We start from the raw sequence: 18,634 nt of genomic DNA on the forward strand, positions 1-18,634 counted from the left end.
TTGGATACCCCACGGACACGCGCCAAGCCTACCTTATGTGTAGCTCATGTATTCAATTAAAACATTATTTGCACGATTTAAGAACTACACGTTGTCTCCGTTAACGTGACGTCACTTTGAGCGCAGCGGCTCTCACCTTTAACCTCTACACGCACCTTTACGTGCCAGCTGTTGGATCAAAGTGTTCGGTGCGTGGGTGCAGGGTGCAGAGTGCAGAGACGTCGAAACTACTCACCGTGTACTCTGAGCAGATTGTCAGCGGAGTCCATCAGTGTAATGGACAGGAACGGGGGGGGGGGGTGCGCACAGGATGGGGGCAGACAGGTAGAAGAGGACAAAGAAATGAAACAGTATGAGATGAGAGCAGAGGGGGAAAAAATAATTTAGTTCGAAATGGAAAATGGGCCATTAAACCATTGGGAACACCACTTCAGTTCCTTGTAAAAGCACACAAGAGAAACCCCATTTTGCCATGACATGAATCCAGTTTTTTAAAAATCTGCATGACATAGACAATTTTTCAATGTGCAAGGTCCTGCTGAGGGACATACTTAGCCACATGTGTTTGTAACATAAACACTGCCTTCATACAGAGGACGTGCATGACCTTGCACAGCTGCTTCTATGCTGCTTTGCACGGTGCGGCGCTCAGAAGGCCAAAACAATCATACCGACTTCGTGTCGGGTTTGTTGTGGAACCTTAAAAGCTGGAGGGTGACGCATCGTGGGGGTCGCCAGATGATAATAAAAACACCTTTTAAAGTGTCAGGCATATTGAGCCTGCCACAATAACGTACAGCGTGATGGTATAATATTGCTTCGGGGGCTGCGGGTTGCACATTTATGCAACACGTCGTGAAAACCTTTGGCACAGAGCTTGGTGCTGCAAGCAGTGTCCATGAAACACTTATTGTGAGATGATCTGCGTTAAAGTGTCCCCTTAAATATAACGGATGCAAAATAGTGAGGCAAATTATAACAAAATTAAGTCGAAACATGTGCCGTTACAATCATAGAAAATATAGGTAAATTTGTTTTTATTAATTACACAAAATACTGTAATGTAGTATGTAGATAATGGGTGTACAATTAAGGTATTACCTGTGATAGTGTATGGGTAATAGTTCCAAGCCTTCTCTGTAACATAGAAAATTTTCGGGACCACTGCTCTGGCCCAACTGGGCAGCTTGCTGTAAGAAAGCGAAAGAACAGTGCATCGGTTAATAAACTGAGGAAGGAGTATAAAAAATAGGCAAGATGATGGATGAGACAAATAGCTTGTGTGCCGTACAGTCAGAGTACAGTCAAAGTAGTCCCTTCGTAAAGCTCCTCATTCTCCCATCACCCAGCGATAGGGCAATGAGAAACTTCCAGCTGCGTGCAGCCGTAATGGAGGCAGCTCAACGCAACCGTGACGGCCCCTGGGGAAGTTGATTACACTGATTACACCCTGAACCCTGCAGGAGAGTTTCTCCAGAGCGTGCATCGTGATAGATATAGAGAGGAGCATGGAGGGCAAACAGGGAGGGAAATACAGAGGAGCAGCTATTGCTACAGTCGCAGTATACAAGCAGCCTACTGAGCGTCCAATCAAAATGCAAACAATTACTGAAGAAAGGTAATATCAGGACAAAAAATTGTGGTCGGCTGTGAGGAAAATCACAGCCGCAGATGTGAGAAATATGTGAATTTATAGGTGAACAGAAAAGATCGACTTCAAAAACTGGCGCTTTTAACAGCGGACGTTCTGACTGGCAACTGATGCCAAGAGAAAAAGGGGAAGCAGACAGTCGTCTTCCATCTGAAACACTTCCCTGCAGGCCAAATTTGGTCCAGATTCCTGCAGCCTAAACATAAGCCAATCAAGCACAGCAAGCGGCACTGTAATTGGACACAAAGCCATCATTAAGTTGTACCAGATTTCACTTACGGGATAATTATCTGTTAAGCCAGCCATTGATTAATTTGACACAGCCCGCCTCACACCCCCACATTATCACCCTATTCTCTGCTGGTTCTTTGTCTGGAAGATGTAAATGTCCCAGTAGAATGGGCAGTTTCTCGACTGGGGTGTTGAGGTGCCGCCCCACCAAAGGGATAAAGAAAGGCGTATTTATTATTTATTTATTTTTATCCCATTTAACCACAGGGTTTTTGCGCTAGCAGCCTGTGATAGTCATTGTCTCTGAATATGGTCTGCCCCTACAGCGTCAAGCAAAGTTCAATGGAGTACAGCTGGCCCACCCCAGATGGTCATTTTCAATATGGGTTCAAGGGCAATTGACCCTTGGATGGCCTTCTGACTGACTAGGCTCCTACCTTTTATCAAGTCCCGGCTTCCAGTTGCTGGGTTAAACAAACAATAGCAATGCAGGGGTCCATTGGAAAAAAAAATTGTAGCTAGCGTTGAAACTCACAATTGTGATTCTTCAAACACGTGAAAAATGTCAAGTGTGGGTACAGCGGAGGAAATAACCATAAAACGCATAAAAACTGAATTTTTCCCAAACGTTACGTGTTTCATTTCTGTGTTACCCCTAGAGTCCAATATTATTGGTGGTTTTCAATGTTGTTTTTTCTATGGGAATGGACCCCAGCATGGTTTAGTTTGTCTAACCTAGCAACAGTAAGAATTTGGGACTTAACAAATGGTTAAGAGCGCTCTGGTTGGTCGTCAGGACGTGTCAATGTCACATGTCCCCAACCAAAAAATAAAGGTAAAGGTAAAAACATCTGAATAATGTATTTTAAATAGTGAGTTATGTCACAATGCACCTCTTGTACATTAGGTGCAATGGTGGAATCGTAAAAGTTGTCATTCAAATTGCAGCCATCTAGTGGTTACAGGTGGTATTGCTACCCGAGTTGAGCGGCAAGAACCAACAGCTCAGTGCACGTGACAATGTGCAATTAGCACGCCGTGCATTTAACCATTGAATGCGTCGCCTCAGCCAACGCAGTGCAACATTGTCCAACATGGCCACCATTGTCCTGCCTTGCAGAATTGGTCGGAGCTGCCTCTGCCCTGTAGTCTGCATAGGCTACCGGGCTACTGGTACATGGGACAGCCTGCCCCCTCTGGTCCATTGCCAATGGCCTGTCAAACAGCCAGGGGAGTGTCCAGACACAGCAGGCTGGTCAGATGTCATCACACTGACTTATTTACAATCACACACGCACGCACACACACACACACTGCAGCTATAACATGATAACAGGTGGTTAGTGGGTGGAGACAGGCTCGGCGTCCGATAGAGGCTGCTCAAATTATCCATCACTTACACTGACCTCATCTTTCTCTGCCCACACACAGCGACACTCAGTCAAGCGCACACACACACAACACACACACACATATAACACTGTGTCTTCCTCTTCTCTGGGTCTGTCAGTGACACTTCACATTTCCCATGAGCCTACTTACTTGTCACTTCTGACCACAAAACTTCACCTCATCCCTCTCTCTCTTCTCTCTCTCTCTTGGTATTCTCCATCTGGCTCCCTTTTCCTCTCTGCCTCTTCTTCTTTGAGTGGCTCCATCATCTGGTAGATAATTTGACTGTGCTAATTGCGCACCTCCTTGTTTTATTTCACGAAAAATTAGACGTGGAAATGAAATACTATGACACTATTACACGTAGGATGATTTTTTTATTATGCAGCAAACTTCCTACACAAAATCGGTGCTGCCTATACATTAACATCACCATAAAAATGTCATAATGCTGTAGTTATTACAAGTGGACGTTCACTTTCAACATTTGTATGACTTTGGCCAGGCACTTTATTGTCTAAGAGTGTTGATAGTCTAGGGTAAGACACTGCTACCACTATATCAACAAGTCATTATCTGAAAATGTGGGCTCTTTTAAATGTTTTTCAGTGATTGCATCATCAAGCAACTGATGCTGGAAATTAGCTTTGACTATGCACGCACGCACATTACATCAGACACCGCTGTCAGCGTCTTTTTCTACTTGTCCCTTCTAAATAAACTAGTTTAATAATAATAATAAAAATAATAATAATAATGCATCCGAGATGTGGAGTCACTATATTAGCCCTGCTCTGCAGATCTGAACTGTTATTCATGCCCCAAGGTGGTTCAGTTGACAGTGTTGGCAAATGCAAGCCACATAGCTCATACCAGCTGAAGTGCTCTGCGGCTGACCCCGTGCTCTGATCTTCATGGAAATCAATAGCTTCAAATTACATTACTCTGATAGAAGTTGGCTGTATTGATGGATTTGTGTTCCTGCGAAGTGTCGGGCATGGATTTATTGACCTCGCTGACCAGCCTACAGTATATGACTGGCCATGAGCTAACTGAGTTAGAAGTAAGCCAATGATTAATTCAGAAACAGCTATGATTAAAAAAATAAATACTGTCCAGAGAACCAGTGAAAGATTTGAAGACTTTATGACTGAAGTCTGCAGATGATCATTCCTCATTCGCTCTCATTTCTCACCGTAGCTTCAGTAAGGGCAATTTGTGAGGTGCTGAGCCCAGGTTTGAAAAATAACATTCGTGTAATCAATAAAAAGTCCACAAATTCATTCTTTTTGCTGTGATATTGCACAGAAAAAAATAATAATAATGTTTTCAGTGAGTGAAAAGGAGGTACACGTAGAGCAAATAAAATACAGGCACTGCACATGGCAGCTAATTCAATTGTAATTTACATAACAGAAAATCAAATACTCAATTTCACGCCTATCAAGTTTAACAAAGCACAGAGCCGGTGCTGAGCTGGGAAGAAGGGCTCCAAGGGAGAGGAAAAGGGAAACCAAATGAATAAATTCCTAACGCACGACAACAATGCCATGTGCAGTAGCTCTTGATATCTGACATTTGCTCACATTACGATTATCCTGGCTCATATTTTTACTCAGCTCTTCATTCCGGATGTTGACATCAACATAGCATTAGACATCTATCCAAAGGCTTCCCATATGTTTCCAGGAAGGACTGCTGGAGGAATGAGTGGCAGCTACGCAGCGAAGAGATGACACGTTGTCTTCTCTTTGTCAAATCTCTCTCTGACAGCTTTATTGGCAGCGGATTAATAAATGGTGACTTGTGTTTAAATGTCAGGGATTACTTTTGTCACATGAAATAGTAGAAGGGTAGAGAGTCTTCAGTGGGAATTGAGCACTTAAGCCACTCTTAAAATATCTTAAAGTAGCACCCAATCTCTGAGTTAGACACAGAGAACTGGCTTCATTTGAAAATGTTTTTTTAGTAGTTTAATTTTGAAATCAGGCTGCATCACACGCTAAAAGAGAACAGATGTTCTGCTCTGGAATCTCAAACGTGTACACACTACAGGATTTTAAAATTCAGTGCAACACTCACCGTAGGATGATACTTGAATTACGGTGCAAGATCAGGGAGCATTGAATGCACCACCCTAACTGATCTCAAGTGAAGCGAATGTAAAGAAAACAGAGACTGCGTAAGCAACAGTTGGCCGTAAGCAAGTTAGTTTTACGTCTGTCTCTCTCTGGTTACTGTGAAATTACTAACGTAACCATGCAGATTTAAAATCCTAATTAATATGTTTGCTGTGTTCGGCCCAGATGGGTGTGCGAGCAGTTCATGGGCCGAACCACGGTACCTGATTAAGCCCCCAATTCTCAGGAGGGATAGCCTGGTGTAACACTACATTAGCGTTTTTATTGTGAGGCATGTTTTGACTAATGCTGAGAAAAAAAAAAAATGGTTACGCAATTGGTTAGTCCAACAACCAATCAGAGCCATTCTGTTGTACACAGTCATGCCGAGTATGACTAAATCGCTGTTTCTCTTCTTTCCATCACCACATAAAGCCCTCCCCAACTATCTGATTGTCCCAACAGATCTGTGCCGGGGCATAATCAGTTCCCAACTGAGGGACCAACTTTTCACAATAAAAATTTCATTGAATGGGGAAGTCCGGGCGGGCTTCCAGGCTACAGGAGTGATGAATTCAGTAACAGATCTTCCTGAAACTCTGGCTTTTTTGCCATGACCACTTCTAAGGGAATTTAAAATCACCGTGTTCACATGCTGAGAAACCACAGGCATAGTACGTCAAACCAGTGAACACTTGTTCTTTCTATCTATAATTACATCTTTTTGGTTATGCCTCGTCAAGTGGAATTTATTTAATTTGGTGTAACTAAGCTGTCAAAATTTAGTTTCAGTCTTGCAAAACTTTCATTTTGCAGTTTCGGATTATGGCAAGATCTTGACGCCACAACATTTGAAATGAACCGCACTGAAATTTGCTGATAATATAACCGCCCAAAGTCCTTTTGGAGGGGCTGCAGCATAAATGAATGGTAGGATCTAGACACTCACTTGTTGAGGTAGATTCGTTTCTCTGTGAACTGGCCTGATCCGTGTTCCGGGTCTTCGTACGGCTCGTTCTGCACCACCTCCACACCTTCCCCGCGTTCACTCTGTTCATGACTGTGTTTACTGATCATATACAGCTGGCCGATCCGATACTGAAAGACAGACAAGAGACACGTAAACAGGTTAATACACGCTGGACATTTTATTGAATTATTTAGACAATTAAGGGCGGTCAACATATATTGTTACAGCAGTTGAATAGTCGGAGTAGGCACCTTTAATACAATGCAGGAGAGACCACTCAATGGAAACAGTACCTTCTTGGTTGAAGACCTGCACGTGACTCAACAATAGAATCTGATAGCAACTGTAAAAATAAATGCAGAAGGGAAAATACCAGGATTACTCTTCCTGGGTGGTGCTGACACCTGTGGGCAGTCTCCATAGTGAAGAAAGCAGCAGGATTAGGAACTGTCTGTGGTACAGTGACAAAAGCCTCACATCAGGTCATCACCCAGCAGCACAACAATAGCCACAACGGAAAGAGAAGTCAGTCAGGTGACTCTCTCCCACGGCCCCTTGTGACACACATCAGTCAGCACCCGGAGTTCTTCACTCGTCACTGACTGACCCACTTGGCCCATCAACAGTGGCATTTTTGGCCGCCTTGACAGGCTGGGCGGATCGTCACGCGGCAACTATTTTCCATACATTTGGAAAACGACAGGCGTCGGAGCGAGAATGTTGCTTGCGGGACGGAGATTTCCGACTGCTAGCGGGCCTATTTACGATCCGGGGAAACCGATAGGGCTCTGGTGGTGACTAATGCCCCTCTGCTGGAATGCCAAGGGGTCATATAGGACACACACACACACACAGTGCACCAACCCAAGGATAGCTGTGTTAAGCTAATGGAAAAACGGACAAGGACCGCCTGGGATGTTGACTTGTGACTCCACATCCAGTCACAAACAGCAGAGCAATGGGCGGAAGAGGAATATGATAGCGTAGTGGAAAAAAAGGCTATCATATCCCAGTCAACAAGCGCAGAGTGTAACTTCCAACAGTCCTAATGCCATTTGCTCTCCACGAGAGGAGAGCAATGAGCCGTGGCAGAGAATTCCCAGCTGGAATGTCGACAGCGGTGTGCTTCTGACTGAACAGCTGGAGTCTCGCATCATTTTTTCCGCCGCAATGACACAGCCACAGGCTAGACGAGATAGAAGAGGAACCGGTGTTCCAGTTGCACACTGGCACGAACGCTTCCCCGCAACTGATTTGTCAATCAGCAGATAGAAACGAACTTTGAAAACCCGTTAAGCTCGTTCCAGCTTCTCGGATATGAAAACCACAAACTTGTCTTTGTCAACGGGTTTGCAAACCGGTTGAATTTTTCCACGATTAAACATTGCGACGCATTCAGGCGGCCAAAGAAAGAAGAGACACAGATCCAGAGGCAGAGAGGTGGTTGAAGAGCGCACATAAATCTCCCTGCTGGATGAGAAGCATCAAAGCAGAGTGGCCCCCACTCGAGAGGACCTCTGATGGCTAGCAACAGCGTATTAACATTAAGCACCTTCTTATGTCCATCTCCCTCTATTAATTCAGGGCTCAGACGTATTGTGCAAACAAGCCAGCCGTCGAGCTGCCCTACCTACCCGCTATTGTGTTTAGGCCCAGTCCGCCGGCCACCTTGATGAATGAGTCGCCGTTCTCATTGTTGTCTTTGGAAATCTCGTTCTAATGACTAGCAGGGAGAAGTGGCCCTTGCTCGGGATGGAGCAGCCATGAATAATCTCTCTCTCGCAAAAGACAACAGGGAGGGATCAAAGGAAAAATCAAGGTTCTGTATTTTCTCTTCAATGCATCACTTGTTTTTTTGTTTTTTTTCTACTTCTGGCTAATTCCTCTTCATCGTCACCTCACACAGATGCAGCATTATAACCTCTTGCCTCCTCACTCCCGTACTCACTCCAAGCTTTGCTCTCACCTCATTATCTGTTAAAGCCACATGCGGTTCGTTTGCCTTCAGCTGTAGCGCACTCGATAACCTGAAATGGACCAACAGTGGAGTGCTGCTGTTTCATTACACATGGACTCTTTAGTGCCGGTGGTGGGAGCCAAAAGTGAGACCAGCAGGGCGCACCGACCCGAGAAAATTAAACCAAAATCACTTTTTGGCAGGCTTCGGTCCATCCGTGCCCGTGTTCAGATAGGAAATATGTAAGTGAGATTACTGTGGAAATTTTTGCTGCAGCACAATCCTGTCCCCAATGTCCTGGTATCCACACACATACCGGTTCATGCAGAGCCTTTTGGGAGATGACACTGAATGCTGAACAACAACAATAAACATGACAGTGCATTCAAGGATCATCCTGGTTTCTTCCCCCAATACACACAACCGTGCCGCTATGGATTATTATGCATATGCTCAACGTAAATGACATTTCAGGAAGAGCAGACTAAGCCTTTACCGAGAGAAAACTGCGTCTCTTTCTGTTTTTCCTGGCTCCCAGCTCTAACACAACAGCAGGTGGTGGCCACTGCGCCGCAGCCAAGGAGTGTGTTACTGTGAGTGTAAGATAAAAATCCTGACAGGGCGCGCACACACTTGCACACGCGAGAAAGTACCAGGCACAATGCTAAGACGTAATTAAAATTCAACCGGGCGGCGTAATTACTGCTCTGAGCGCTCAGCGTTCTTGGATAAATGACCGTGCTCCTGTTGAGATAAGTAGCGTCTGCGTTTTGATGTCCATCTTCGGCTGCGCGCGAGTCAACGACGGAGACAGGAAGAGAGGGAGCGTGCATACAGTACACGCGCCCATTCTGCAAATTATCCTTCATCTAAGTGTACTCAGTGGATTGATGAAGCGTCACAATTTAATTCCAGTCATTGTATCAGTTTGTTTGGCAATTCCCTCCATGATTGTCTCTATGTGAAACGCTTAAAATCCCCGGCATTGTAATGATCTACAACACACAGTTTTCGGCACACAAGGGTTTGAATGAATCTTTACCAAATGCAATCCATTCACGTTGTCTTATCTCATCGCTCCACGTGGTAAATGAATTATTCTAACATCAGATACAAACACCCAGCCTCTCACAGCCGATGCACAAAAACAGCAGCCAGAACCAAACAGACCTAAATGGAGACCTGATGTATGTATTTATGCTGGCAAAGGCTAATCCTAATTTATCAGAACATGTGCTAACAAATATATTCCAAACATGGACCACAGCACTGTAATAATAAGTACTGTAACACAAGTTTAACACAAATATTATTTCTGCTCAGTATCCCCCCAAATTCTAGTCTCATTCCTTCGCACCTGTATATTTGTCTTAGCAGCACTGCATGTTGGAGTTTTTATAATGCAACCGACAATCTAAATTTGTACAGGATAAGAACTGTCTAATCTCACACATGTATATAAATTCTTTTTAAAAGAAGTGTCTCCCGCAATCTCCCAGCAGATGAAGCACACTCTGCACTGTGCCTTCAGGCTGCGCGAGGGAGCGAACTCTATTTGCTTCTTCATCTCACGAAAGCGACTCGAACCATGATAAACGGGGAACCGCTTAATATCGTACGTCACATCGTGGAGCTCCATTAAAAATGCCATCAGTAGGCCTGTCGGTGGAGCACGGGCTGCCGTAAACAACATTTCGCTCCGAGGCAGAGCTGGTTCAAGTGGGAAGAGGGAGTCCCGCAGAAAGAACTCGTGTAAATAAGACGAATCCTTGGGAGCTAAGACACAGCGGCGGACGTTGCTGTGACAAGCCTGCTCATGGCGAGGGAACAAGAACAGTGGAGCATGTGAAAACGCAAGAGAGTGACACATTTGTACACAACTGTATGAAATATTGGTATTAGTGTTCATATTTTGAAATGAGGTAATTTCAATAATATGAATTCCCAGACAGATTTGTCAACGGTGAAGAAACAAATCCTGAACCAAGTGATTCAGGAAAGCTCACTTACTTAGAAATGTCAACTGATGCTTCAGCTGGATACTGCTGCTAATTATAAAGACTGGTTTATAGTCGTGCGTCACGGCTTAGCTAGAGTGCACAGTAGCTCCGGACCTTAACCTGATGTGCACGTCTCCAGAAATGTAAATACGTCCAGAGACAACCAGAGAAAGTTTTCTCTTGTTCAGTTTCCTATGGATATGTCTTCTCCATGCCGATCAGTCACAACATTAAAACCACTGACAGGAGAAGTAAATAACATTGACCATCTTGTGACAATTCAATGTTCTACTGGGAAACTTTTGGACCTGGCATTCATGTGGATGTTACTTAGACATGTACCACCCACCTAGACCAGACCAGGCACCCCCACCCCATAGAAATAACACTCCTTGATGGCAGCAGCCATCCCCAGCAGGATGCAGCCTGACACAGACGCACACATGAAAACGGTTTAGGAACACCTCAAAAAACATGAAGAACAGCACAAGGTGTTGACCTGGCCTCCAAATTCACTAGATCCCAAACTGATCAAGTATCTGTGGGATGATCCACAGAGGCCCCTCCCCTCAACCCATAGGACCCAAAGGCCCCCACTAACAACATTCTGTTGCCAGACACCACAGGACACCCTCAGAAGGCTTTGGAGCCAACGGTTTTGGAGGCACAAGGGAGACCTACACAATATAAGAAAGGTGGTCATAATGTTATGCTGGATCAGTGTGTGTTCTGTGTTGCACTGATTTCAATGAATGTAACTGTTGATCCATTTTATTATTAACTTCAACGCCAACTCGAGCCACTCAGTTCCACTCACCATTGTGTGAAATCTAGAGTGAAACTCAACGCAGCGGACTAGGCAAGCGATATCTAAAGGGCACACAGAAGGCTCGTCTCACTTTGTATCTTCTAATCTGAACATTCAGAGTAGAGTAAATTAACTGTCGACCGACTGATCAGCATGATTATGCAGAGTTCAGCCCGCAGCCATGTTTTCCTCTTTCTAGATTCCTAGCCTCGCCGCTACAGACGCCCTTTGTTGCCGGTAGTTCTTTGATGTTGGCGTAGTGGATCCAGGCCAAGTGAGCGGTTGGCCATTGTCCAGTGTGGGGGCTATCAGTGTCCTGCACTGCTGGCTCTAGCACGAGCGCTGTCTGAGACATTTCTGCCGATTAAACATGCTAAATCAGAGGCGGAGAGAGACAGAGATGGGTGAGAGGGATCACCGCGACTGGCTGTGCAGCTTTACTTGTGGCAAAAGCAGGAAAAGAAAGAGAAAGAAAATGTTCACAAAAGCTCACAGTCCAAAAAAAGAAAGAAAGAAACATGGGAGCAAACCATGTAAATTGTAATATTGACAGTTATAATGCTTCCTTAACTCCTACGCTCGGGCAAGTTTTCCTCACTTTACAAAACTACGTTAAGACTCGAGCTCTAAAGCCGTAAACGTCTCTTCAAGGGCTGAGGCACGCTCTGCTGTTTCAGCAGAAATCTGGGCATGCTGCGGAGAGTGGGCGCACATGACTGACTCAGCAAAACGGGAAGGAGAGTTTTACCTTAAAGGGTTGATAAATTCACTTGCCACAGAGGCGACAGCGTAGGAGGATGCCAAGGAGGGCAGCTGGCCTCGGGGAAGCAATGCGCTAAAAGCGGCTCAACGTTAATGAATTCTGTGCCACACAAGGCGGGAATTGCCTTTCCTAATTTCATCGGCTCACTCAATCTGGCCCGTCAAGAGAAAGCGGGAGTGATGGAGCAAGATAACCTAAAGTGTCAAATCCTTTTCTTTCAGGAACTGCAGGAGGCTTTGAGCACATTTTCCGCATTTGAATCGCGTCTGGTTGCTACAGTACCTCAAGTCACCCTGATCAGATTTTTTTTTATATATATTCTTGGAAGAGTCAAACATCTGCAGCAAGATTTCATTATGCAGCAACTGTGCTGTAACATTTAAAAGAGAAGTAATTTAACACAGCACCTTCAGATGTAGTTACGCTGCGTTTGAACTTAAACTGTACAAATGGACCAAATGATATGAAGCCTATATCAGGATACAGCCTTTACCGTGGCTAATTTGTTGAGCATGTTTCATTAAAAGGAAGAATCTGAAGGTACATTTTTCAGTTTCTGTCTTTTATTTGGAAAATTGCTTTGTTCTAGGTTTGCACCTGAGGCCAAATGTTATTGCAGGATGGACCGATTTGTCCTAAGGGCCACTGGTAGAAAAATATCTATTTTTATGCTTCTTGAGAGTAAAAGCAAAGGTAAAATTTAAGGTAAATTCCCTGACAAACACGGCACACTGCCTAAACAGCATGTGTCTGATGGGTAATGACATTATGTTTCCAATTAAGATTTCCTCCTAAATCTCATTTCACTGCAGGAGAGCCAAAATGCATCTGTGGTCCTCGAAAGAAGCACCACAGGGTGAATTTAATGGTGGCAACAAGTCAAATATGTTACACAACAACTATTAGAAATGAACTGAAGTGGATCTTAGACCACATCTGAAGACCGGTCTTGTCGGAGCCACTTGCCAAGAGCAGAAGAGACCGTTACATAAACCATGCCAAGACGTGTGGTGGGGTGTGACTTATTAATACCGATCACTGCAGGTGGGGGAGAGCGCTCTGTGTGAGCGCCGTGCCTTTCCCTCTGCCCGTTTTCTTTGCTCGGCTTCTTCCCACCCATCTTCTCATCCCGCATCGTTGCAGCGTCCGAGGTCACTAAACCAGAGATTGCGTAACGCGAAGATCACTCACAACGGATCACCGCGCTACGCATCCTCTTCACCGCCCGCCTGGCAGCACATGGAGTGGCCGACTGGAGTGATGTATTTATATGCACGCATGAAACGGGATGAAGAGGAACAAGAACAGAGGGATGGGTGAGAACCGGTTGGAGGTGTCAAAGAAATTAAATAAAGAGATGATGAGCAGGAATGAGCAAAAAAAAAAAAAATAGGAGATAGCTGCTGTAGAAAGATGCTCTTGGACCGACTGTTGAGACATTACATAAGAGGACGTGACTGAGGACAGATGTCTCTTGCTCTCCCCATTACAATCTCTGATGTACATCACATCTTCAGTCCACCTTCTCTCTGCCAACATTCATCTACCTTGCATTAGTGATTCTTTCCATCCTCTGAGTTTTTCTAACTTCCTTCCTTCTCTGTCTTTGCCTCGTCTCAGTGATTAAGGTTTGACGGGATCATTAGGTCAGTCTTGAACCCAGCTCCTTATTTTGAACCCTAATACTTTTGTCCGAATTTACCGCCTGCGTGATAAGGCACTGAAATATCACTGGATTGTTGTGTGTGTTTATATGCAATTTAAGTCAAATCAACTATTTACGTACACACCAATGCCTTTTTTGTTGTTCTGTATCAATGAATTAAAATGCATGAGAGAGCATTTCATAGAAAAACATGTGAGAAAAACTAATACAGCCCTCAATTTGTGTGCAGACATCCATGGTGCCCAGAGGACGAATCCAAATGACTCCAAATGATGCCTAGAGATTTCACTTTCGCTACAGAATAATGACATTCTTCTTAGTTACAGCTGCACTTCAAGCTGTGGCGCTAGTTAGCAGCGTCATACTGTTCGGATACTAGAAGGGCTGCTACCTGTGCTCATAGCCGTGTTCCTCAGCTACATACTGACATGCAAAGTCAGTGTATGGTTGGGTAAAAATAGTTCCCTTCAGAGACAATAAAGCTTAACTAACTAACAGTTTAGCATTTGGCTCAAGGACAAAGACATAATTGTGCAATTTATTATGCCAACACACCAGATGGTTTTTCCCTGTTGTTCTGTAGGTGTGTACTTTTTTCAGTTTCATAGGGAATTGCTAATCATTCAATAGGATGCAACCAAGCAGCTGTAACATTTTGTCATTGTGAGCATGTCACTGGTTGTAGCATTTACTGAAGCTCAAAGATAGGCTCATAGAGCTGGTAGCATAACTGTAGTCTCTTAAAGGGGAACTACTGTTTTTTACAACCTGGACCTTATTTCTGGCATAAAATACAGGTAAACAAGCCGACCGTCGCGGGAAGAAGTTAGTTGGTCAGACCCCGGATGATGATAACAGGTAACTCCGGACTGAACGGGGAATAGCACTAGCGTACAATAACAAAATATTGATGAAATTAACCAGTTTTGCGGCAGATAATGTGTTGCGGTGCCCCAGTCACTCCCACTATATGGATATACGCTGATCTAATTATCTCCAGAACCACTGCAAATTACACAAAAGTTATATGGGTGAGTAACCGATTGTATTTTATGCCAGAAATAAGGTCCAGGTTGTAAAAAACAGTAGTTCCCCTTTAAGGTACGGACATACCAAACCGTCACCCCAAGCTGACAAAGAAGGACCACTGTAACCTCGCCTCCTGACACTTGCATCTGGGCAAAAGAAATCGCATCGCAGAAACTACAGCCAAAGGCCAGCTGACACACATACTGGCAAGTGGCAGTAGTCTGTAGAAAGAGCTACAACTAGCTGTGACCCTATGAAGCCCAGAAGAGCTGAAAACCTCTGTCCAGTGCTGGCCTCTTATGAATCATGCTGTTCATTTGGTATACAGTTCATTCATTATAGATAATCATGTCATTGTGAAAATATTTGTGTATGTTCAGATTAGATTAAGATGTAAGGCAAGAGGAGCTTTCTATGTGTGCCCTCCTGACTTCCGGACTTCTGGTTCAGTCTGCCGACAATTTGACAAAAGCTGCCAAGATGGGTCCGAGAAGTGGCATTGGTTTTTACTCATTTCCTAAAGTGCTGAAAGCGTTCAACTATTGCCAGGAAATTAGGAAGGATTTTTTTGTGCGATGTAAGAAGAAAAACATGTGGACACATGAAACAAGCGTGTCAAAACTATTTCTTTGGTTCACTGTCAAATGCTGGGAATAAATCCATTTCCTCCTTCAAGTTACAGGTTGCACGCACAAACAAACATTTTGGAAATGCTGCGGCGCTCAAATGGCTGAAGCATCGTTGAGCCTACGCATGTGAGCCAGGTCACATAAAAGCAAAAGTACAAGAACAAATGCAAATAGAGTTTGTTCTGCCATCCAGGCTTTTTAAAATGAGTCCCTCCAAAGCTTAACTCAACGTCAGTAAAATTCAAAAGCACAAAGAGAACAAAGAGGCACACACAGGTGCACACCGAGGAGTGACATGCTCCACAGATTTTTGACTATTTTCTTTTTCTTATGCGTAATGTCTATTCAGTCTATCTTATATCTAAATTCAAGGAAGAAACAGGTGTTTTTCCTAAAGCATCTATGGTTTGATAAACACATCTCCTCGTCTGTTACATAAGTTTTTGTTCCCTGCTCCACTCTGGAGTGTTTTTGTAAAACTTGAATTTTAGATTGCTTAGGGAAAACCCATCTCATTTATTATACATAGAGCAAGCTCTACTGACAGCCCTGTTGTGGTAGAGGGAGATAGGAAAATGTGACTAAAAAAAAAAGAGCAATGGCGAAAGAATGAAAGAGAAATGACCAGAAGTGGTTTTGTCTTGTCTTCACATATACACCAATGACCATACGAAAGAACCTGTGCACCGTATACCTACATACCAGAGCCAATCCCAACATCACCTCTCTAATCCAGTTAACATAGGCAGGAGGGTTCTTCCTCTTCCAGTTCAGCAGTATCATACGGCGGGCATGCAACGATGCAAAGGCAATAGTATTTTTGTGGAGGCGGGTCAACTTTAGCTCATCACTAACTACTGCCAGATTATTCAGTTGAAATAATAAAGATTTTGACAAATTAACTTTATACCCTAATATGATACTAAATTTTTCCAGCCAGTTTCCATGCTCTTTAGTTTCTCTTGGCTCGAGAAAGTGTACAATGAAAGACACGGCAACCGTCAAGCTTTTCCGGTTTGGCAACAATACCTGTGCCTTTAGTTCCTCATTGTTCCTTTGGGGTTTTGATGTCTATTCAAACAGCTGTGCCTAAAACAGCAACACCAACTTTGTTATTTCCCAAGGTAACAGCGAATGCAGTACTGTACCAGGAAAAGCAGACTGAAGTAAAATCTGTCCACTTTTAAAGTAGTACACAGCACAGGGGACTGTGCTCTCCCCTGCCATATTCACCATGTACATGTCAGACTTCAAGTACAACACAGAGTCATGTCATATGCAGAAGTTCTCAGATGACACTGCAACTGTGGGGTGTATCACGGACGGACAAGAACAGGAGTACAAGAACCTGGTGATCAACTTTTTCTCATGGTGCAGTGCGAACCACCTTCTGATCAATACAGCTAAAAGCAAGGAGATGGTATGTGATGAAGCTACTGGACACCGAATTTCCATCTATCTACCTACCTACCTACCTACCTACCTACCTACCAAACAACCAACCAACCAACCAACTAATCATGGTCGTTGTCCAGGTAACCGACTTGCATAGGCCTGCTATCAGCACTACTGCTCACAGTCTCAATCTCAGACGATGGACCACAGTGTGCAGATGTGCAGTTTGACGCATCTGAATGCTTGTTTCTCTCCAAAATCTAAGTATCCAAGTATCTCAATGTCTAGAGCCGAACTGCTAGAAAAACATAAAAATCCTCATGTCACTGAACACCAAGCCCATTGAATAAGAATTCTTTTACACTCAAATTTCAACAATTTATTTTATGAAAACGTTTGTACAGTTGAAAGACATTAAGCCATCAGCAAAAGTGACTCCAGTGGTATTTCTAATAGGAGTTTCTTGCATCATTTCTCAATTTTTGCCTCATAATACAGAAAGATGGCCCATGAAAAGGCCGTAGCCGTAGTATTATTTTTTGGCGATAATAACGCTCTTTGTTCTGATTGCTAAGTTTCTCCAGTTTCGGTGAAGTCTTCCACAGGAACTGTAATTCTTCCTGTTAAAAACAAGAATAAGAAAAATTTTATTTATTGCAGTAACTACTGTAAAAAAAAAACAATGTTAAACATAATCTTTTTGTCTAACATCACCTTGACACAGTGTGAGGTGTTCTCTAGACTTTTTCTTGTAGTAAAGCAGTCCAATGGTCAGTGAGAACAAACCAAGCACCAGCAAAAATGTTCCCACAGCAACTTTCATCCGTTCAGATGGAGGAAGGGAACTGTCTAAAAAAATCAAAACGAAAAAAAAATCTTTCATGTTTTCTTTTCCTATGAATGATTCTATGATGGACACAGTGGCACGCTTACCCCACGCCACAAGCACCGGTTCAGAGAGGCTGAGGTGTTTGACCATGCAGGTGATATCTTCTCCTAAAGTCGGGGTGCGCGCCAGGAAGGAATGAATCTGGTAGTACCAATCCCCACTTGGCATCACTTCGGAAAAGCTAACAGCAGAAGTCACTTCCTTCCCGTTCAGCAACCACGTAATTTGGATTTGTTTTGGATAAAAGTCGTAGGCGCTGCACACAAGCACGGAACGCCCCTTCACTGAATTCAGCTTGATGGTGGGTACAGCTGTAAGACTGTCTGAAGAAAATTAAAGTTTTATTCTTTCAACATCTAATATTTTCTTTTGTTATAACATACAGACATATGTATTGACGATAATCATCTTCCTAAGAAGTACGCTCATAAACCGTGACAGTGTATATTAGGTGTAAAATAACATAATGCTATTCCAAACTGTAGCTGACATGTGCAAACACATTTCTTAGTAACATAAAAAGAATTACTTACTTATTTTTTTGACATTTTTAATGTTGTCTATGCACAACACTTTTTTTTCAAATAATCTCCTTGCTGCATATATGGGAGTGTTAAAATCATGGGCAACCTTCATTGCAAAAGTTGTGTAACCTGTCCAGTTTCCCCTTGTGCTATTGTAGTCCGCCAGCACTTCATTAACGCGATTCACAAGGTCGTACTCTATATCTTCCAAGTCCCGACCTTTGTAAACACAACATGCCGTGTATTGCAAAAAATCCCCGTCTGAAAACACTGAGACTAAAAAAAAAAGAAAAAAAAAAGAAAAATAAATCATCAGGTATAATAACGATTAAAACTTAATTTTACTGATTCATTCAAAAGTAATATTCATGTTACTCACCCAGACCGACGGTAGAGAAAATGACGCAAAAAAGGAAATTGTGAATGTTCATATTTTTAAAGGAACGAAAGCCCAAAAAGCAAAGTTTTTCTGTCACCGAGTACTCACGAGTCTACGGGTAAAACCAGGAAATAAATACTTACCCCTGTCACACCCACCTGTAAATAAACACCAGCCTCCCAAACACAAATACCTACAGTTTTAGGTCTTGAAATATTTGTACTATCTACA

General features: G+C 43.4%; 1 protein-coding gene across 1 annotated transcript in view; it reads right to left on the minus strand.

Annotated features, from left to right (window-relative positions):
* Nucleotides 1-18,634, minus strand: part of pitpnc1a (phosphatidylinositol transfer protein cytoplasmic 1a) — a 43,409-nt gene that overhangs the window by 7,263 nt on the left and 17,512 nt on the right. Inside the window, exons 2-3 of the mRNA XM_084571231.1 lie at nt 6,344-6,492; nt 1,094-1,190 (exon numbers count right to left, since the gene is read on the minus strand). Coding sequence (XP_084427357.1) covers nt 1,094-1,190; nt 6,344-6,492 — 246 coding nt within the window. The remainder of the gene's footprint in view (nt 1-1,093; nt 1,191-6,343; nt 6,493-18,634) is intronic.

The sequence above is a fragment of the Chelon labrosus genome (genome assembly GCF_963514085.1).
Source record: "Chelon labrosus genome assembly, chromosome: 21".
Lineage (NCBI taxonomy): Eukaryota > Metazoa > Chordata > Actinopteri > Mugiliformes > Mugilidae > Chelon > Chelon labrosus.